A 23,166-nucleotide genomic window follows, 5' to 3' on the forward strand; every position below is an offset into this window, starting at 1 on the left:
GGCCATTCAAAATGGCCAACTCGCCAAATGTGCCCACAAATAGGGTTGAGTAAAGATGAGTAGAAACCCCCCTAAAACAGTTTCACATGTTCGAAATTGGCATTGTTTATGTAGTGCATAATGTATTCAGTAACATGAAGAACAGCCTGTTTTTTTGCCACTTCTTTTTAGTGATGGTATCATTCGATTCGAGATAACATTACCTTACAAATATTCCACCACGAGGGAAGGTAGATCTCCAGGATCAGGGTTGGAGACCCCTGGTGTAAGAATATAGTGCACAGTGGCCGAGATAGTGGCTGGTATGCATGGTTGTGTGGTGCAACATGTCTGTGATATTATATATATTGGAAATCAAAGCTAGGTATTAATGAGCCAGTTGTGCATTATAACATGTAGATATACTGCACTGAAAGTCTAAACATGGCTGCATTCCAGACCGTGCTGCATCATACTCCAAACAGTGCTTTAGGTCCATGTGAACACGTGCACATTATCAGGTCACTGAATTCATAGCCACTTTTCACTCCACCTCCTGCATGTTTACTCCTGTTTAATCAGTGGATCACACTTCCAAGGCTTTGGAGGCTGAGTACTCCAGTATGTGACATATTGAGGTCTTCTAGCTCATTCTCATACACTGATGTGTGCATTCCTGGTTTCTGTGCTGCATCAGCCAAAAGCCTGTTTTTCTCTACTCGTTCACGGTTGATTTCTGTTGTAGCTTTGCTCATCAGTGTGTGGTCAGGGGGACTGAGGGTGTAATATAGCCGGCTAAACAGAGGCTAGACCAGGAGTCTTGGGGCTGGTGAGTGCCTTTGCACATTGTTAGGGGATGAGATCAATACATTGGTCCAGTCTCTTGCTCGCTCACTCGCTCGCTCACTCACTGTGCAGGTGAGAGAGGGCCTCAGTGCATCGCTGAGCGGCCGGTCGATAAGCAGCCACTGATAGCAGGTGTCCTTGCATTGATCTGGCCAGGCTATTCTTTGTCTCTGGTCATTATGGAGATGTGAAAGTGACCTTTACACCGAGGTGTGTGTGTGAGAAAGCAGAAGGCAGCGAGGGCTTGGTTACAACAGCCTGCTGGGACCTGAACTTTCACGCAGTAGCAGGTAACATGGCCCTCAGCTGTAAAGCTGCTGCACGGGTGACATTTCAAAAATCCCATCAATCCCACTGGCTACAGTATAATGCAGAAGTAAATGGTATATTCATTGGGTTAGCTGAGGTTTGGTATTAGGCTTGAGAGCCTTTTGACCAGGAGATTATCCATACTGTAATTGTTCTCAAAACAGATGTATTATGTGACTGTATATTTTATGCTTTTTTTCAAGTCAGCAATTGAATAGAAATTGTGCATTAAAAATTGCTGAAATTGTCATATTTGAGTTCTCTGTAGAGGATGTGTTAACTTATTTTCTCTTAGAAAATCAACAAAACATGTAATTTGACCAGGGGTTTTCAAACTTTTGCTTACAACAGTATGTTAGATTTTAGTTTTATTCTCCAAACAGTGCTTTACTGACAGATATGACTCAGTTTACAATTGTCACACTTCTTAAACTCATATAATCAGCAGAGGCTCTTGCCATCATATAGTTAAACATATAGTTAAAGTTAAAGAGCAGGTGACTCTTATTGGGTTCTCGAGGAACTACTGTCTTTGGTTTCTCACTATCGCCAGGGGTCACAAGATTGAATCCCAGCAGTGCTGCAGCCAAAGCAGTCAGTAATATATGTTGATGTTTTCACCAATAATGATAATATAGTAGGTTGTCAGTGCTGGACGATGTAGCAGTTGGACAGTAACATTGGCCAATGTTGAAGACCTACTGTATTATCGTGCTGGTGAAAATATTGCCACAAGTTCCTGGCTGCATTAGTCCCAGCTATGCAGGCTCTTCATGTCATACAGTTAAACAGGGGTGATTCTTTTTAGGTTCTCAATGGTACAACTGTCTTTGGTTTCTCCCTATTGCCAGGAGTCATGCTTTCAAATTCTTCTATCTTCTATTCCAAAAAAACCTCTACCAGCTAGAGATACAGAGCATTCAAGGCCTGGCATGTTGGAGAGCACTTTCAATGTCATACCAGTATGTTTTCTCAAAAACCCTGTGAAAAATATAGTCTGCTTCAATTGGAATTAGATTGGTTTGATGGATGCTGCAAGGTTAGAAACACTCTAGGTAAGATGTCGGAGTGCCAAGACAATCACAGTTACTTTCAGTACTCAGTACACAGAAACACATGCCAGACCACTTTACGCTGTTTGCCAGTTCACAGTCAGAAAATGAGAGCATCTTAAAGTTGGTGATAAGTGCGGCGCACAGACATGTGCAGACACCATGATCCTTTCACGCTGGTCTTCTTGCTATGGTAGGACTGGGAGATAAATTGACAAAGATTTAACATCATGATGCTTGAAGAAATTATCATACTTTTTACTTTTCTGAGATTTGTGAACAAATTGGAAAGGGTAAAATGCATAAGCAAAATAGTTGTGCAGTGTTTAAAAAGGCTGTGAAAAACTATGTGAGTACAACTGCTTTTTTTTTGCTTCAGGATTTTTGAAAAATAAACATTTAAAGAGGAAACAGGATTAAAAAAATTAAATAATTGTGTAAAAAGAATGAATATGATGTCGTAATACACTGACATACAATCAGCTATTTGTTACTAAGCAGTTAATGCAGTTACTATAGGACAAATCAGTGTTTTCACAACAGCAAAGAACTTACTTCTGGGTGGATAACACCCAAAACACCCAGGTAGCGCCACAATAGTACAACAGGATTTTTTCTAATCTTTAAGAGTTTTTTATCCAAGTTTTTTTAAAACTGATCTTCCCATGTCAGTAACCTCACAACTTTATGTGGTTAATTTTTGTCATATAGTCATGAAACATGCACAAGCCACACCTTTCATTGCAGGGTTATGAAAGAAGCATTCGCTCATAACCACTAATGTAACCACTACTTCAAAACCGAGAACTGACTGAAATATAAACCAACTGAGTTCTAGTTCATAAGGCAGCTAGAACTGTTTATAATAACCACAAGTAATGATTTATTGGTCTTTTTGATCAATTTGTCACTCTTAACACAGCTAATTAAGTAGCTACTTTTTCTGTCACTCTGAATATGGCTAATTAGCTACTGTACTTGCTAGCTAGCTTACCCTATTGGCTGATATGAAACGATGCACAGCTAGACCTGCTTTTGAAAGTTGGAAAAAGAGAAAAACACAAGTAAAATCCATTACATACTTATGTGTATATATATGAGATTACAGCTTCATACACAATGAGATTTTACCATCATTGCCAACGTTTTGTCTGCCATGTTTGTATATATTGTAAATTGCGCCATAAATTGAGTTGCATTCATGGTGACTGGACGCAAGTTGTCCACCTGAAAGTATAGTTTATTATGTTTTCAAACATTGTGGTTTGGTCTATACACTGATTGTTGTTTACAGGCTTTCTGCAATTGGACAGTGTGCTTGAAGAACTGGCGATACCCAGGTATAAAAATGGCCTGTTTTTACTGAGGAAATTCTACGTTGTTTGTTTTCTTTGCTTTTCTCCCACCCCCCCAACCCCCCATAACGCATCCTAAAATGCCAGTTTCTATTACATTTTCACATTGAAATACACCAAAAAATGGCCTTTTCCTTTTTATAATCAACAATTTAGTGCATTTCCTGCAAACAATAATAGGACATTTCAAGATCAAAATTCAACTTGGCTGTTTTTTCCTTCACCTTCCTTTTCCTTTACTTTGCCTGACTACAGTGGTCTTAACCTTAACTGAACGAAAACACTCCAATTATACATGTTGCCAACAACAGTACTAGGCATTTTCATTACAGACCTTATTACCAGTAATGGTTTGATTAAACATCAGGGATTCTGCCATAAAAACCAGTTTGTCCACGAATTAAACCTCCTTAAACCTGTTTAACATTATTTTTCTTAAATACAGATGATACACGTTCTGTGGAGGGCAGGAACATTTCTTAACAACAGTCAGGAAAATGGAATGAAATCTGGCTCTTTGAATGTCTAGAAGCACTGCTAGCTTGCTGGGTGTCATTACGCTTATATTAGAGTCGCATTAACACACATCATCAAATAATATTACTTACACTGAGTAGACTACATATGCAAACAAATGCCACCCAAAGCACCTTTTTTGTTACCGATTATGGAGTTTTTGTTGCCTTCACAATCCAAACACAGGGTACTGACGCTCGTTACCGTGGACCCTGGGTGGGCGGGCGCTGCTACAACACTGTGACTTTCCATTGGCTGAATTGGCTGTAGGTGTGTTCAGCAGTCACTTCACTTCATGCACACACTGTAGAGCAAATTTAAAGCACACTGTAGAGTAAATTTAACATATGATAACATATCATCATATTAGCCACCGTACACTACAGTGTATGGTAACGCTCATATGTAATACTGGAGCATTCACATCCATTAGAGGAGAAAGTACTATATCAAGGAAAAAGGCACCAACACAAATCCATGTTGCTCGTAGAACACACTTCTTTCTATTCAAATTAAACTGGCACCCAGTCAAAAGACCCAGGATTTGTTTGCTGAGGCCTTCTTAAGCCAGCAGTTATTCTCTTTTCACGCTCCGCATTTGGAAATGCTGTGTGGCTCTATGTTTTTATCATTGCTTCAAATTGCCTTTGTTATCTTTTGATAAATTGCGAAGAATGTCAAATGCGCTCTGTGGTTTTGTTTTTCCAAGAAACTTGGACGGCTCTTGTTGTGACAGAATAAGGCTGAAAGACAACACTCTCTCTCGCAGCGTGAAGCTTCAGAAGGCCTTTGAATTATATGTGACTAGGTTGAGGATAATGAAGAGTGTTGGACGTGTAGGCGCGATGCTGCCGGAGACGTCATGCCCATGCTTTGCTGAAAGATGATTCATGCTGCCGTTGTTTACTTTCAAATGTGTGTTTTTGAGGTTTTCTTTTTACCCTTTCATATTACAGCTGCTGTAGAATGTAATTACAGTATTCTGTAGCAGGCGCAAATGCTAACTTTATGCAAGTGTGTAAATGGTGTTCTGCAGTGGGTGTGATGTCTATAGGCTGACAAATCTGGGGGGATTCATCCTGGGTTTTACGTAGACATAGATGATGTCTATGCACAACCGCAAACTTAGCATTAGTATAAAGCAGTGTGGAATCCTCAGGGCCTTCCAGGCTTTCAGATACAACCTAAAGATTTCTGTGAAAAGGAAAAACAAACAAAACAAAAATGCATGTGTTTGAATTTTTTTATTTAATTTATGTTTAATAGAAAATGGGAAAAAGAAACAACTACTTTGTTTTTAAGTAAAGTTTATGAGAATATTTGCAGACTTCCAACAGCTTTTTCTAAATTCAGTCTGAATTAAGCGATATGTCAGCTTTTGCAGCATCGCTTTGACAAGCAAAGAACTAACTTGTTTAGCCGAGAAAAGGTCTAGAATTTGATGTTACGCCTGCTCCCAGCTAGGTGTAACAGTTATGCCCCATCTTTGTGAAAATTTAACACCAGTTAGTGCAATGGTCTTAGAGTTACACCCAGAAAGTTACGACCGATTCAGCTTACAACCAGCCCTGTTGGTGCGACCAGTCCACACACCACAGAACAGGTTTAATTCTGACTGTCACTCCAACAGCACTCACTTGACCCTCCTTCCTCAGTGTTTAGTCTTTATCCTCTAGATATGTGTCATTGGAGCATTAGTTAGCCAGAATTCTGTCACTTCTATTGTGTGTGGCGCTGTTAGCCTGCTAACTAAGCATGGTAAAGACCTATATTCCCAAGGCCATATGTTCCCTCAGCTCTTTATATGATACATCTTACCTTAACTGATGAAACCTATAAAAGTTGCTAAGGTCATGGTTAAGGTTTTGGGGTCACCAAAGGTGATGCAGAGAACAGCAAGGTGCCTATTTTTCAATAGGAATGCACTTGCTTTTAGCTGGGCTAGCCTCTGTGGACTAATTAGCTAGCTAAGCAAACTTTGTAATGCAACTATTTTTGAGAAGTCAGAGTACAGAATAGATAAACGTGAATTATTGTTTTGTCTGTTTAAATCTGGGACTATAGGGCAGTTTTCAAAATCACAAAGAGGGAACACAGAACCTGGGAACATAGGGATCGTAGTGCTGGTTGTGATGCTTATCCACCCCAGCTAAGCTAGCACAAGCATCATGACCAGTCCTAGTTTTTAGTACTGCTTATCATGAACTAAATGTTCAACTTAATTGTTGTTAGATTGATGCTTATATCAGAAGTTTAACATTTCATGTAAGTAGAAGTTGGACAGAATTTGATATTGTCTCAATTTTGAAATTCTGCTAAATACCATACTGCCAATTTATCGATTGACCCTAGTTCATCATAATTGCAAGATTTCTTTTAATATTTGTCTCAGCAAATCCCAAACGTGCTCTCTCTTCTCCTAAATCCAATCCAGCATCTCTACTGTGGTCTAAAACTGCAGCTTTTCCCATGTTAGTCTCAGTGGCTCCTAGTGGTGCTTTGAAATCTTAGAAGCACTGTATTTTTCACATTTATTTTCAAGTCAAAACAGTCAAATAATAGCTCCATTATCACATTTTTGTTTTGTGTTTTCAATAGATAGAAAAGCCATCAAAAAGTGTGTTTTTTAGACTTGGCCAAAAAGCCCTCCTCCAGTGAAATAACTTTCAAAAATGTAATCAGCTCCGCTTATTCAGAATTCAAGGGGTTTGTTCAAGATAAGCCCATTTTCAGTTATGGCCTTTGAAAACCTCGATAAACATCAAAGTGCTTCTTCAGGCGCTTCTCTCTTCACCGAGTCCTGCTTTGTGTCTTTGAGTTTTGGTTCCTGACATTAGGGGAGAAAGAGAGAGAGAGATATACAGTATGAGAGGGTAAAGACAGTAAGTGATGAAAAAGAGAGGAACCCTTATTATTTACTCCTCAGATTACCATCTGATCTCCCTGTCATCTATTCCTTAAACACCTCTGATGAACTCAAATGAACACTCTTTTAATCACCACCTTAAAGGGGAACTTCAGTGATCTTTCAAAAATTCGACATAATTAAATGGTTGAGATGTAAACGAAGTCATTCAGAGTGGTTTGGTGTGAAACGCTTTGTTCTAGAGAAACTTGAGGCAGAATTGTTTATATTTGTGGTGATGGGAACCAGACATCCACCTCTAAAAGCTACCTCACAGGAAGTTATTCCATGAAACGATTAGAAATATACTGCCTGATGTCTGACACATTGTTTTATGGTAGTTTTGTGATAAAATTTTGACTTAAAATGTATTTTAATCATTTTTTTGTAATCTAATTGTAAATTCTATTACATTGTATTGTAAATTCTGTTTTTGTCCTTTAAATGCTTTTTTATGTGGTTTCTGACACTGTATGACACTGTATCTATAACAAAAAAACAAAAGTGCATTTCATTATAGTAGCAGCAACTGGAAGCCTGAAATATGTCTGTACTCTTGTTCATTTTTATCAAGAACAGTATGTCATACAGTGTCAGACAAGTATATTTGACGTTACTTAACAACCACATTGTTTGAGGCAAATGTGTGATGTATTAATATGTTAGGCTTCCTTTACTTGTTAACAACATTATTCTTACAGCTACTTTTGGATTAAGGGGGGGATTATGTACATTTTTACCCCAATATGTAAAATAATTGTGGACTGTGAAGAGAATGCAGGTGGAAATAAGATTTCAGGCTTACTCTTTGAAAGGTCTGAAGGAGAAACTCTGAGACGATCCTGGTTATACCTGGAGCTTCACCAGGCTTGTTTTTCCTCCTTTCCTTTTTTCTCCTCATTACATGGAGTCAGCAGTGTGTTCCTTCCCAGAGGTGTATTTGTGCAGAGCAGGGCCTGGCTGGAAAAGCAGGGGCTGCTGTGTACAGAGCCAGAGCGACCGGATGGCTTTGAAGGAGCTGCTGTGTTAGCCTCCCTGGTGCATTATTGATGCTGTACACAACAGGCAGGGGAGCGCTTTGCCTACAGTCATTCACTTTCTTATAATCCTCTGCAGGGGGTGTCTGTGCTTCTCTGTGTGTTGTGGCTTACTCATTCTCTCTCTCTCTCTCTTTCTCTCTCTCTCTTTCTGTTGGTTTTTCTTGTATTTTTATTTGTACTTATTTACTTTCTGTAGAGTGATTAGCTGAGCCTCACCACAAGCATTTCAATGCATAAATGTCCTGACATGTTGTGCAAGTGACAAATAAACTTGAAACTTGAACTTGAAACTTGAGGAAATATAAATGCTATATAGAAAAAAAAGATCGCATCGCAGCCCTCTGAATCGTAATCGAATCGTGAGGTGACTAGAGATTCCCACCCCTAATGTGTGTGTGTGTGTGTATATATATATATATATATATATATATATATATATATATATTATATATATATATATATATATATAATATATGTTTCTCACTCTCCATCTCTATCAGTCTAGTTATCTATCTAGCTCTTGCAATATTTCTCCCTCTCTCGCTTTTAATCTCTTTTACTCCATGCCTCTTTATCTCTTCCACTTTCCCTCTGTGTTTCTGTTTCTCTCTTTGTCTCTTTCTCTCTTTGTGTTTCTCTCTCTCTGTCTCTCTCTGTCTCTCTCTCTCTTTACACCACATCTTGTGCAGCAGCTATCAGACTCTTTTATAGGTAGGGAAATAAAGCATGCTTTCAAGGAGACAGAAATGCCTTAATCAATGGGAACAGTGCAGGGGAAATAGAGTAGAGGGCTGTGAGAATGGCGAGTAGAGCGCCATGGCTGGGACAAGCCTTGCCCGCCATCCAAGCTGTCAAAGTCAAGCGCTTTCTATTTCAATCACACATCACTCTAATAAGCATGTGCGCTGGAGGGGGAAAGGCAGCACAAAGTCCTCCGTGTCTGGACTTGTGAGTTAAATCCAATTAGGATCTAAAACTGTCTAATGCACATTTTCTGCACGCACACACCTGAACTGAAATCTCTCTCAGACTGTTGTCACTTGGGGATGCCATTTGTGTTTTTACTTTGCTGATTTTGATTCTGTGAAGCAATTTATATATCCATGCTCCGCCTACTGATGCGTTTGTTCTGAGCAAGTGTTGTAAAGTTGTTGAACTTTACCGAACATTGGCAAAATCCCAATTCAACCTAATTGAAGCTGTAGCATGTAGGTCTGTGCCTTGTGACAGTTAACAAAGTTAGCAGTGACAGTAAAAACTCATTTATTGCCTGCTTAAAAACATCATTCAGTCATTGATTTCTGTTGCAAACCATAGCAAGACGCCACGTTAATATTTATTTTATCTAACATAGATGAGATGGTTTTGTGGCTTTTGAGCTATGCTGGTTACATGTGCTTGTGCAGCAGCCAGAGATCATGCCTGAACAAAAAGCCACCTGTGTTACAGTGTACATGATAGGATGTCCTGACAGTGTCAGGTTTCAGGCAGACAAAACACATTCAGGTATTGGTAGACACACCTTTAAGCACCGCATCCCAGCTCTCATACAGTCAGTTAAGCAGATACAGAAACCACAGCATCAGGCGGTGAAGTTTGTGACATCTGCACTTTGAACTAGATTAACTACAGATTTTCTTTTATTTGACAAAGATTAAGCTTCAACTCACATGCTATCACTGTATTTTCTCCTGCATCCTGAATCAGAGTTCCATCTCAAAATTAAGGAAGAAAGTGCTGTTGTTGTTGTTGTTGTTGTTATTATTATTATTATTATTATTATATATTGTTGTTATTGTTATTGTTATTATTAGTGGTAGTAGTAGTATCTCAATAAGATACACTGCTTCCTGTAGCCAACAAAATAACGTTAACACCACAAAAACAAAACATACCTTTATATTTAAGCTGTTTCTCTTCATCTATTTTTCCTTTTTTTTTGCATGTCTTCTTTTTTGAGTTGTGATTAACCAGTTGCTTTTTTCACCTGTACTTAAGCACCTGAGACAGCATAATAGCACAGTAAGTTGTCTAAGATGCCCAGAAGTTCTTTGGGGGTTCCCTGGTGGACAATGGGACCCTAAGCAGCTGCTCATGTCGCTTATTAGGTAGAGCCGGCACCAGTGACAGTGTGCGAGTTGAAACTGAATCTTTAACAAACAGGAAAGCAAAGAGAAGGCATAACTTCATTTACATTAAAAATATTGTTTCATTTACAATTTGACAGCAAATTTCTAGTAGTATGTCTTGTAGAGTTTTTGGATGTTCAAGGTGACTCTCCTGAGAGCTTTATATATATAAGGGGTGGGAATCTCTAGGGACCTCACGATTCGATTCGATTACGATTCAGAGGGCTGCGATGCGATTATAAAACGATTATCGATGCATCTCGATGCATCTTTTTTTTCTATATAGCATTTATATTTTCTCACTGTGTGAGCTCAAGTTTCAAGTGCAAGTTTCAAGTTTATTTGTCACTTGCACAACATGTCAGGACATTTATGCATTGAAATGCTTGTTGTGAGGCTCAGCTAATCACTCTACAGAAAGTAAATAAGTAAAAATAAAAATACACTCATCTGCGATAAAATGCGCAGTTAGGATGAAATAAGATCCAGTGGTGATGGATGTCCACACAGCATGTTACAGCTATTCTACCTGTTTTCTTTAGCGATTTTATAACTTCGGTACTGGTCTCGTTGTAGAGACGGGGGGGATCGCTGTGTCAGTAAAATATCTTTGAGACGGGACGTGTGAAACATGAAAGCCCTGTTTCGCAACAACTGAGAACCGGCGTGCAGACTGCAGGTCACAAAGCAGCAATGCGTTATTCGCATTTATAAGCACTGTAGTTGGTTTCCTGGTATGTTAAATCTACAGTGAGAGACTGTCATACTAAAAAGTGGCGAAGCTGAAGTCAGCTTCTCTTTCGAATTCAGTCAGAATTTAAGGTGGAACGGGAAAATTCGAACGAGAAGCTGGAGAATAAGAAGCGACTTCAGCCTCGTAAAACAGTCGAACGTTGAGAGACATTTAACTGATCAACTTCTGAGGAAAAGTTTTCTGGCGGAGATGGGAGGAAAGCGGCTGTAGGCGAAGCTTAAAGCAGAGCGAAGTAAATCTGCGTTTTCATTTATATTGTTTAGCCTATACTAGGACATTAACACACACCGAGACACACTGGACATTAAATGTTGCGGCTCCCAAGGTGGTTTGATTTTTGTTGAAAGGACAAAATGGCTCCTCTTATCATTTGAGTTGTGACTCCTGATCTAACCTGGCTTTAATGCAGAGGGAGCCGGTCAGATTTCTCGCTCATCCAGTAGTGTTTTTGTGCCGTGACAGACTGTCCGGGCGCTGCACTTACCCACTTCCAAGTTCCGCCTTTTGCGTTCCGTCAACATTACGGTATAAATTAAATATTTAGAAAATCGATTTTTGACATTTGTGAATCGATTCAGAATCGTTTACGTCCGCATCGCGATGCATCTAAGAATCGATTTTTTCCCACATATATGCCATGAAAATAGTGAGTACTTGTAACACTGACCATCTGTATGTTTCATTATATACAAAGCAAAATTAGTCCTGAACTGAATTTGTTGTATGCTGTATGCCAAATACTGAACAAAAATCATTGAACTGCTGGCTCTTTTTTCTGTGTTTCAACGGATCAGATATCTGAAAAATAATATTGTGACATATCGTGTATCGTGAAAATTTCTTGAAATATCGCAATATTATATTTTTGCCATACCGGTGACCTCTGCTTCATTGCTGCTTTTATTGCAACAAACCCTTTCTATTAAGTTCAGAGAGACATGTTTCTTCTCTTATGTTTCCAAGCAGTGTAATGTGATGACAGTTTCTTAATCATGTCGTTATTTAGCAGTGTTGTTAAAGTAGCAGCCATAGTCTTTCCGCAGCTTTGGCTCTTCCAGTTGTAGCTGAACGTGGCCCCTCCTTCAAACCATTTTGATCATAAAGGGAATCATTTAAAAGGGTGTTGGAGAATTCATCCCTTTTGCAAGTAAACAGAAAAGTGCAGCAGAGAGAAAAACAAAGCCCATTCTCTCCACTGGTCTATGGAAAAGGCTTCAAACACAGTCCACGGTCATTTAAAAGTCAAATGTAGTAAGTGGAGAGCAGAGAACTGAGAGATGTTTGAACACACAGTGGAGCCAAACTGTTTCTGCTGCAGCTCTTCTAATGGTGCAAATCAAACCCTGTTCTTCATGAAAGCGCCTCACTCCGCCTCTTAAATATGCATGCTGGATCTGTTGCGGTCTTTTGCCTGCAGGTTTGAGGGATCTTGAACTCTGTGTAGTATGGCTATGTGAGACACACTGAGTTCAGTTTTCAGTATATGATGACAAGAGAATGTCACAGTGACCTTTCTTACAAAAGAATTTCACAGAAGCTCTCAGAGACACCCACTCTTTTCTTAAGCTTTAGTTCTCAAAGCTCTATATGGACCTGTGGTAGTAGTTCTGAATAGTATCCGGTGATAGCCTATGTAATTCGTCCATTTGCAGTGGGACTAATACGTCAATAGTGCAACACAGTTAGTCCCATTTTAATCATCACCTACACTTTGGCCTCTGCAATTAGCTAATTACAATAGTCCTACAATTACACATTATATTTAGTGGTCTGTTCAGTGCATCAAAAATCAAGGGCAACCAAAATGACTTCTAGTGACTAATCACAGAAATGTCCTGTTGAGTGTGCTGTCCAACAGAGTGAGTTGTACCACTGAACTGTGCCGTCTCTTAAATCACGTTGGTTTTTAGAGGTAAATGACTTGTAAAAAAAAAAATCAATGTCAAACTACTCAATATACACCCATCAGTAAAACAGATGTACCATGAAAAAGATGCTCTGACTCTTTAGCGAAAGGAGTGTGAAACATTTGCTTGCGGCAACACCAAAGACTGAAGAAGACCAGTAATAAAATTACCCTACCTGGAGCACAAGTTACATTTATAACAGCAGTAATTATTGTTTTTGCCAATTTGCTACTGCTAAAAAATGTGAAGTCTTTAGTTTTTCAATTTTCTTTAGGCCATCTGTGAACAGCAGGTAATAAAAAGTGAAAAAAAGGAAAAGATAAAGTCGTGTTTTAGATAATATATTGAAGGTTAGGGCTGTCACAATTACTCAAACTCAATTACTCAATTAAATAATCGGTTAAAATATACATTCTCCATTAATTGTCAGTGATTCGGTGGCAGTTTGTAATGATAATGGTAGCCTGACATAGTTTCAGTTAGTTGTTAGAAGTGGAAACAGCGGCAGCTCTATGTTTGGGCCCTTTACTGAAGGAATCACTGTAAAACTGCTTTTGTGAACTTCAGATGTCGGTGTTTAACTTAGAACAAGCAAGAAATCTTTATGTGAATCGCTGTTAGCTTAATGCTAACATACCACTAGAATCCAATAGGGGTGCCAGCAGAAATTAGCATTGTTGGGGATAAAGTCTGATATTTATGGCCTGAACCGAAGATCTAGCTGTGATAGTCAGTGTTCACTACTGCTGCTGTTACACAGTTCACAACAGACTTTACGATGAGAAGCAGAGCCTGATGGACAGACTCATTTATATGTCCATTTATATGTCCATTTAAATTTTTGGGGCTTTTTAGAAGTTGATTAATCTAATCTGATTACTCAATTAACCAGCAAAATATTTTGCCATGTATCATTCCAAAACACACTTTCAAGAATTGTCTTTTTTTGTGATTTACATAGTTGGAAGTGGGCTTTTCAAATTCAGCTAGTTTATGGAAGTAATACTAAGTATTTTATTTTTACTGATAGAACCAAGATCTGCAGCATTTTCCTGAATATATTTGAATCAGGCATTTACTCTGATTTTCTAAAACTATCACATTACACAGCAACAAAAGATGAGGAAGTAAACTCTCTTACTCTCGTTTATAGCTAAAATCTTACATTTTTACCAGCTTAATCTACCTTGCGAATATTAACAAGCCAAATTTTGACACTGAAGTGAGCTAACATCAACTAACAGTTTCAAAACTAGAAAAGAAAGCAAAGTCTCATGAGCAGTAACGTTGGTTCATTTTTGCATAAATGACTTATTCCTTTAGTAGTTTTGGAATGGTGGGTGCACAACATTAATATGTGTCAATTAGCTTTATTTGTAACACAATAAAATATGTTGAAGCCCAATATTTGTCACCTATAATCTGTCAGTCTGTTTAATGAAACAGTGCCGTTTTCCCATTTGCCTTAAACGGCTGTTGAAAAAAGATTTTTTGAAATTATTTTTTTGTCTTTATTTAATTATTCAACTTTAAAAAGTCAAGAAATCCAAAAGTAACATAAAGTAATCAGATTACATTACTTTAATATAGTAATGTTTTGGATTAGGTTACATTTTTAAACAGATGATCAGTAATCTGTACCAGAAAATGGTTTAAAGTAACCCTCTCAACGCTGCCAACAGCCCACAATAAATGCTTGCTATGAAAACATTGTTTGTGTAAGGCTAGTGACATTTTTATGTGTCCGCAGCTGTTGCTGTAGTAAGGTCAAAGGTATCTGAAGTTTCTCTGCACATTGAGAGGTGCTTGAGTTTTACCCTGCTACCCTTATAGACCACTTTTAAGAAGCAAATTTTTTTTTCCTGATATATGTTGTATTCTATGCTATATTATGATTAATACCACTTTTATTAGGGAAATTAAAATGTGTTTTCCATCACTTGTTATTCTTTTCAAAAACTCATGTATAACAAATGTATCTACAGCATTTTAGAATAAAACTCTTCTTTTGCACAATACTAAAATAAAATAAAGAATTACTAAAATAATTAATAGTGGAAGCCCTACTTTAGGCACACCCTCTGTACGTCTTCTGTGTGAGCCAGTATTTTTATGGCCTACTAGATTTTAGGTTGTAGGTGCCTGTGGTGGAAATAGATGACAGAGCTTTTCCCCCTTTAAGGCGGCCTTCATGTGTCATTTGCATGGATATGACTGACACTCCGGATGTCGATTTGATTTTATCTGTGCAGAGGAGTCAATCTCTCATAAACCACACATCACTTCCCGCAGAAACGCCGCTCCTTTCGACTCCTCGTAGCATGAAGAGGGGGAGAAATAGTCCGTCAGTTTCGTTTGGTTTGAGAGATTATCTTTTCTCTCAGCGTGTCTCGGATTCCCGCACGGGCCATGGCAATTTGCGCTGCCTGCTGAAGGAGGTGCTCTCTGGAACATATTGCTGATACAATGAGCTCCATTGTTTGAAGCAGATTGTTATTAGTAAGACGAGGGAGAATGAGAGAGAGAAAGAGAGAGAGAGCTATTAGGGTGGAAATGAAGCATTGTGGAGGAATCAGCTCTTCCCCTGGTGCGCCACAGCCTCCTGAAGGGCACCTGATTACATCTCACCAGGTGCTCGAGGGGGAGATTCGTTTTCCCCGCCACTTTTTCAAATTGCTTTATTAAAAGAGCCCACCTGATGAATATGTAGTTTTATTAGGTAATAAATCAATGCTCCACCCACAAATGTGCTCTTTTATAGTAACTGTTATGAGGTTAGTCAAGCTTTACACTGTCAGACACAACTCAGACATATAGCGTGTGTTATTAATGTCGAGAAATAAATAGAAGTATGTATATATGTAGTGTTTATATCACAGTTTCTTCTAGGAATTGGTGCTGGTCACTGGGTCTGGGAATTCCATTTGCCCAGCAAACTGCGGGTAAAATTCTGGTCGTAGTTTACGTTTGCAATATGTTTACATTGTGCAAAACCTATTTTATCATGATGTGATAGGGTAGTCCAAACGTTACTTTCCAGTAGCCATTAATAAAAACTCTTTGCTAACAGAGAACATTGTTGGTGTAAGGCTAACATTTTATCATCTCTGTCGTCATGGCCGTTGCTTACATAAAGTCAAATGTTTCTTTGTCAGTTGAGTTTTATCCTACAAAATGTATTCATAGTTCTTTTCCAGCGCTACTGAAGGCAGTTTAAAGCAGAGCGACATCATGAACTTTTAGCAACTTTTTAGCAAACAAGACAGTTATCGGTCCACACTTCTGTTTTATCACAATGGATGACGTCTTTATTGACTGTCAGATCAGTATAAACATGTTGTCACTCATAAATGATCAGGTAAAGTTTATCTAGACATCTGAGCGTAGCTATTAACTATTTGAACGAGGACGTATGAGCTAAGTTGCTGTGACGTTACTTGCCTAGGTTTGCTGTTGACTACGTTTAAAGCCTTATTTTTAAAAGCCATTATTTCGTGGCTTCAGCATATTTTTACATTAATAATGAAACCTGCATTTTGGATGGAAGGAGCTGTAGAAATATAGTGTTGGTGGTATAACTTTCATTTCGCCATGTTTCAGTGCACAGAATGCAATAGGCTAACCTTACCTCAGCTTCATTCTCTGGTAAACAACGTCATCAAGGGGGTGCCAGTAAGGGAGTGTATCACCACAGGATTTTATTTTAATTACATTTCAGACTGACCTCTTGTGGAAATGTCACAACTGACATTGTGTCCAGCAAGGTTTTAAGTCACTGGTCTTTCTGAGTTTTAGCTGATATTTTCCAGCTACTGACATGTAAAAGTCACACTCAAGTGTAGTTTTTTGTAATCGAGCTAATGCTAGCATGGTTGCAAATACTAGGTCATTTCCAAATGGCCTAGTTTTGAGTTACTGTAGCAACATAGTCCAGCTCTGCAGCAAATTTCTTCTCATATTCAAACTCAGAACTCAAATTCTAAGCTGGAATTATTAGGCTGAAAGAGCTTTTGCTATGTTCTGTAAATCTTGTCCAGCCTCACAACAGTTGCTACGAAAGAATTTGTGGATGGGGCATGAATAGGTTGATTTGAAAGGCGAGTTCATGTGGGATTTTTGCCTCTATGTATGTGCCACCCAATATTTTTGCCTTTCATCCAAATCCATTCACACCAGCATTAGCAATTCTCTTCTCTCTTAACATGCTGCAGGCTCTGACCCTAGCATGGCAGTTGCACTGTTGCTGAGCAGTAAAGCACGTAGTTTGGCAGCCTTATAGTAAATGTAGTCTTGTTTATACCAGTCTCACACAGTACGCTCAAACAAAATTTACATCCAGAGGTGTGCTCATTCACAAAAAAGAAAATGGCATGCAATATTCTCTGTGGGATGCTGGTTGTTTGAACAGTGCTTGAAAAGACTTAACTGCAGCTGTGCATCCGTAACACCAACTGTTATTGTGATTTTGTATCTTCAGGTTCTTTCATGGAAGGAAAGATGGCGGTCACTCAGAGAGGAGGCTCGCCGGAGGCAGAAAACATACAGAACGCGTTCCACAGCACCCAGGACACGGACAGAGAATTGCCCCTGGTCACTACTGCCCCACCGTTTGCTGGCCTCAACCACCACCCTCCGTTCAAGGCCTTTCCTCGGCCTGACTCGCACCGTCAAGGTCAGCAGGAATTTGAAGACAGATTGAGGGTGGAGCCTCATCTCTTCATGGGCCCATCAACTCAGCTGGTTCCTCATGAAGATGCAGCACCATTCTCTGATGTAGCTGCCACCAGCCCCACCACAGCCTCTCTTACTATACCCCCTGTCACGTCCACTGCTGGTCAGCAGCAAGCTGGGAGCATGCAGCTGAGTGGAGAGAAGATCCAGAGGAGTAGCTTTGAAGAGCCATCTGCAGCTCTGACCACAGAGTCACTGACTACCACCGTCATGCCCACTTCTGCGCCACCACCCTGCCACACGGCCCCTGAAAAGCGGCCGGGTCATGTCGACATGGCAACAGCACAAGAGCCCCAGGCTGTAACTACCCTGGTAACAAGAGAAGAAGAGGAAACACCAAAGACCAGGGCACAACATGACACTGATGCCACCACAGTGTCTAGAGATCCGGATGACGAGACCACCACAACCACTATTATCACCACCACCATTATTACTACCATGCAGACACCAGGTAACACCAGTGTCCTTATGGGGAAGTCTGTTTGCTTGACGGCCATCTTGGCCGTGTCCCCAGGGCAGTTATTTCCTTTTACACGAGACAAGATTCCTATCTTGTTTAATGTGGGGAGACTTTTAAACCCAAGACTAAAAACCACATTAACATTTCAAAAACATTTTTGAAATCATTGGTAGAATCTGATAAAAACAGCACAAATAGTTTGTAGTGTTTGGCTCACAAAAGTGTTTTTTTTTTTAAGTTTTTGTTTTTCTGGCTATTTCACATGCACATATCTGCTTTTAGCTATGCTAAACATAAAGGGCACATTACTTTGTAACAGCAAATTCCCATGAAGTTTTGGGCTTCATTAATAATTGTTATCTAAAATATTTGTTAAGTAAAAATCTAATTTTATAGGGAAAAAAATATTCTATCAGCTTTTTGAGCATTTGTCATTGGTGTAGTTAGTGTAGGTCATGATGATGTATACAGTGATGGACAAAATTGAATTAGAGGCAGAATTATGCATTACTAAACTCAAGGTTGTGCTAAACTATGAGAAAATGGAGCTGGTGTGCCACCATAGTTCTTTATTGATATGTATTATTTGTTTTTGAAACAATGATTCCACAAAAACTGATTAACAAAAAGTATATTTAAATTCTATGAAAATGGAATCATAAAATGGTCTATATGCAACAATTGTTATGTTACTGAACAACAGTAACAGTCAATATCAGATGAAATTGGCACTAATGGAATACTTTTCAGCCAATCACATTATGAAGTGAGAATTAACTATGATATCATTTTACACATATTTATACTCAAGAGATAAAATCTTTCGCATAACGGTGTCGCCATGCCAACAACATAGCCAGAAGGTTGCTGCCAGAAATCCAGTTTGTTGCACCCTGTATGTTCTGTCAAAACAGCCCATGATCATGAATTAGTTACACAGAGTAACATCAGTATTCCTTCTTCGCTCACACTCAGGCCCTGTGTTGAAACCGTGTATAAATCTGAGGGTCCATTAGACAGAGGAGCAGACTATGAGGCAATAACTCTGACATGTCTGCTCGTTTGAACTGAGTGCCAAAAATGTGAAATTTTCCCAGTCCATATTTGGGTGTTTCTGCAACTACAGCCAGTTCTGGCTGTCCAGTTTTTTAGAAAAATGTGAAAATGTCTTTACTGTAATGGACACATGCTGTGGTTAGGACTTTTTTCACTGTTTTTGAGGACAAATGGCAAACAGCATGTCCTGTTACATTAACTTTGGCAGACTATTTCTCATATATGAATGTAACATATATATGAATGTGTTTTTTAAGTCTAATTTGAAACACAGCAGTTATAAATGCTATGGTGAGGACATGCAGAATATATTAAAGATGAAACAATGATGCTTCCTTATCTGTAAATGCAGACACACCCAGATTAGGTTTCCCAACCTTTTTGTCTGTGTACTCCTTGAGTCACTTACATTGCAGTTGAAAGTAGATTTGTTTGAATGATCAGTTTAAGGACATGTAAATGTAGGACAGATACGTTTAGAGAAAAAAAATTACGGATCAACAATAGTATTTATTTAATAATCTTTTGATTTAACATTTACACATTTGTGGGACATCAATAAACTGTATTTTCACCATAATTACATTAACCCAGTACATTTAGCAACCAATTTAAATCTGAAAGTTTGTTATGACATTAATAAACCATTCTCTAGGCCTATGCGTTATTCTAAAAATGTAAAAACGTACCTAAAAATTCACAGTCAGGACCTAAAGTTGCTTGTATTTGCAGATACACTCATATATGACCTTACAGAAAGGGACTCTACACTTTTAAACATAGAAGATGCCATAGAAGAACCACATGAATACCCAAAAGATTTTATAAATAGAAGATTTTTTAAACACCTCGGCTGAAATCAGTCAAGGTTTCTTTAGTAAACCAAAAGTGGTGCTTTTGTGGCAGGGGTGTAGAACTCTTAGTCCAGGAGGGCTGCATTCATGTGCATTTTTCTGATCTTCCTGCTCAAACACATGCCTCAACTAATCAGTTAATCACCAGGTTTAGTTGGTGTACTAGAGCAGGAAAGACACCAAACTCTGCTGAACTCCAGCCCTTAGTTCTCCACACCTGCACCCTTTATTTTAAAGAGTGTAGATAAACTAGCCCTGATTGAGTTTTGAGCAGTTGTAATTAGATATGAACTACTCTACTCCCTGTCTGATTCATGAAACAAGCTACGATTTGAGCGCAGTACATGAATCAGCTTCAGCTGTGTGGAAACAGACACTTGTCCTCCAGTCTCTCAGTATTTGTAAATGGCATGCCTCAGTGTACCCTAGTATGCATACAATTTGCATGAAACATGCCATAAATTATGCAGATAGGAGCCAATAAAAGGAAAGCATTCAGGATGGCCTATTGGCTGCCCTCCACTGAAGAATCCACCCAGACATGGAATAGTGTCTCATATTCATACTCAGCATTGAGATCTTCCAGAACTGCTAAATCTGCAGTGATTGTGTGTTTGATCCTCAAGCGTTTGTCTGCTTATAGTTGCTTCTCAGCCGAAGGACTGAACAACTGATAAAGATCCAAGTCTACAAATTCTGACTCGCGTTTGCAAATTATGTTGACAATATTCAAACTGAATTACAGTATGAGGAATCCAGTCTGCTCAGTTATGATTATCATTGGTATTTTCTTTTTATTGATGGTATTTTACTGTCAGTTTTAGCCATAGACATCTTTGATAAACATGTTTGTTATGCTCATATTGACTTAGAGATGTCTCACTGTGCTGTAGTATAGTCAGGTGTATGGAGTTATGTGCTGTTGACCTGGGCCATATAGCTTTAGCTCCAGAGGGAATCTCTCTTACAAGCAGCAACTCTTAACTCGAGAGGCAGATAAAAGGGGCAGTGAAGCAGATAGACCTCAAGGCCACCAGAAAATTCTCTCACACCTGAGCTATCCCTGACACTCACATACACACAGCCTGCGTGCACACACACACTCACACACACTCAGCAGGAGAGGAAAACAGCCTCTTTTGTGCCTGCAGAAAATGAGAAACCCTGCAAAGATAATTAAGATGGGAAGGTAGTGGGACCACAGTGGGGTGGAGGGAATGTGGAAGAGTCTCAGTTTCTGATGTGTTCTTCTGTTTTCTGTCTGTTTTTCTGCTTACCACAGTGCCGTGCAGCACTAATTTCACAGCGCCAGGGGGCTACATAGAGACCCCACCGCCCAGCAGCTGGTACTACTCGAATGTTGACTGCACCTACACTGTGACTGTCTACATGGGCTATGGAGTGGAGATTCAGGTATGAGCTCTTTGTCATGTCATTGTTACTGTAACAAACCCCCTAAAAACTGCAAGCGTTCGAATGTAGACTTGCGGTATTGTGTATCTTCAGAGATCACCTTTCATTTATTCAATTTCCAGTCAAAATAACCATTACGTTATTCATTTGTCAGTAGATATTTCTGAGGAGATTAGATGTCAGATAATCCACTAGCATAAGGAAAAGTAAAAGGAAAATGAGTGAAATAGTTTCCAAACTGGTAAGATAAAAAGCACTTAAAGCTTTCGTCTTCAAGAGTGAGAGAAGACTCTGGTCTAAAAGGATGTGTAGCTGTTAAGACGCCCTTGCTGAAGAAAGGAAAGGACAAAAAAACATTTGCAAAATCAAACAAAAGAGCTGCTGGTTTTTTCAGAACAATGAACTGTCCACCCCAGAGTGAAGACCTCAACATCATCGAATGTGTTTGGGGATTATTTGGATTGTGAGAAACAGAAAATGCCAGAAATTTCGGAGATGTGGAAAGATGTCCCGGCAGATTTCTTTGAAAAAATGAAAGAAAGTCTCTTGAAAAAAATGGAAGCTGTAAAGGCAAAGGGTAGACACACTAAATACTCTGTTTTTTCCTGATGCTAAAAAATAAATGACTTTTTATTCATTTTCACTGAAAATTAAATAATGAAAGGAGGTCTCCCATTTTGCAGTGTACTGTAGACTTTTCTGCCCTCTCATAGCTACACAGCTTACATTTTAATTTTACAACAGTTACATTGTATTACCAGTTTATTACAGTTTACACTCATTACTGTGCTGAGAATGGTCCACTAGTCAAATAATATCTGGTCAGCAGTGATCTTATACTTGTCCTTTTTTCATTAAAGAGGCATTCTGCCATCAAACTTTAAACATGTATTTATTTCATGTGTTGTTTGTAGTGTTTTGCGGTATTTTACAGCACAGCATTCAATCCCTCAGCCTCACTGGTTTGACAGAATTTACAATTTTATATAGTTTTTGTTCATCAAAGTTCTCTCACTATAGTACTAGCATGCTCTGTGCAAATACAACTTTTGGGAGTCCCTGGGCTGTCAGCCAATCCTGACTGCTAGCCTAGCTGATCTACAGCTGATCTAGCTGATCTACAAGCTAATAAATACAGCCATTATTGTAACTCAGAGGCGGCCATTCTTATCCACAAAAGGCCAGTGTGGCTGCAGGTTTTCATTCCAAACGAACTGGCACATACCTGATTCTGCTAGTTCAATCAAGTGCTCAGTCTTCAAACCAACTGATCATCTGAGCTCCTGCTTTGCTGGAATGAAAGCTTGCAGCCACAGCTTCGCTTTGCGGATAAGATTGGATACACCTGGTGTTACTCTTACCTCATTCATCGAACACAATCATAAAGAAAACAGCAGTTCTGTCTTTATTCAGCACAGAATGAACAGTAGCCAGAGAAAAAACTGAGGTAAGGTAGCTTGCTTACTATAATGTTTAGCTTGCTGCGCTCCTCATCTGATTAGTCAATTCTGTCATTTGAGTAAACCATTTTCCATTGTAATCATGATTTGCAGACAGTTACCACAGTTACACATCCGCAATAAGATATTTGGCTTCTCAGCCCTTTCGCATCGCCACCTGATGGAAAAAAAAATATTTTGAAACAGACTGCAGACCCCAAAATCCACCCAAAGTATTTTTTTACTACTAGTACTTACTACTCCCTTTAAGATACATCAACAGAAGGGGATTTTCCTAGTTTTCTTTTCTTTAAACTGGAAAATCACATTTCAGAAACTGCTGTAGCTTGCAAGTAAGCTTGCTAACAACAAATGTGGTGATGGTTAGATTTTTTATTTTGGACAGAGTATCCCTTTA

At 39.0% G+C, this 23,166-nt stretch overlaps 1 protein-coding gene across 2 annotated transcripts in view; it reads left to right on the forward strand.

Moving 5' to 3' along the window:
- Positions 1–23,166, forward strand: part of sez6b (seizure related 6 homolog b) — a 270,984-nt gene that overhangs the window by 110,700 nt on the left and 137,118 nt on the right. For both annotated transcript variants that reach the window (XM_036561553.1, XM_036561557.1), the window contains exons 2-3: positions 17,270–17,977; positions 21,179–21,309. In XM_036561553.1, coding sequence (XP_036417446.1) covers positions 17,270–17,977; positions 21,179–21,309 — 839 coding nt within the window. The remainder of the gene's footprint in view (positions 1–17,269; positions 17,978–21,178; positions 21,310–23,166) is intronic.

This window comes from Colossoma macropomum, unplaced genomic scaffold (genome assembly GCF_904425465.1).
Source record: "Colossoma macropomum unplaced genomic scaffold, Colossoma_macropomum, whole genome shotgun sequence".
NCBI lineage: Eukaryota > Metazoa > Chordata > Actinopteri > Characiformes > Serrasalmidae > Colossoma > Colossoma macropomum.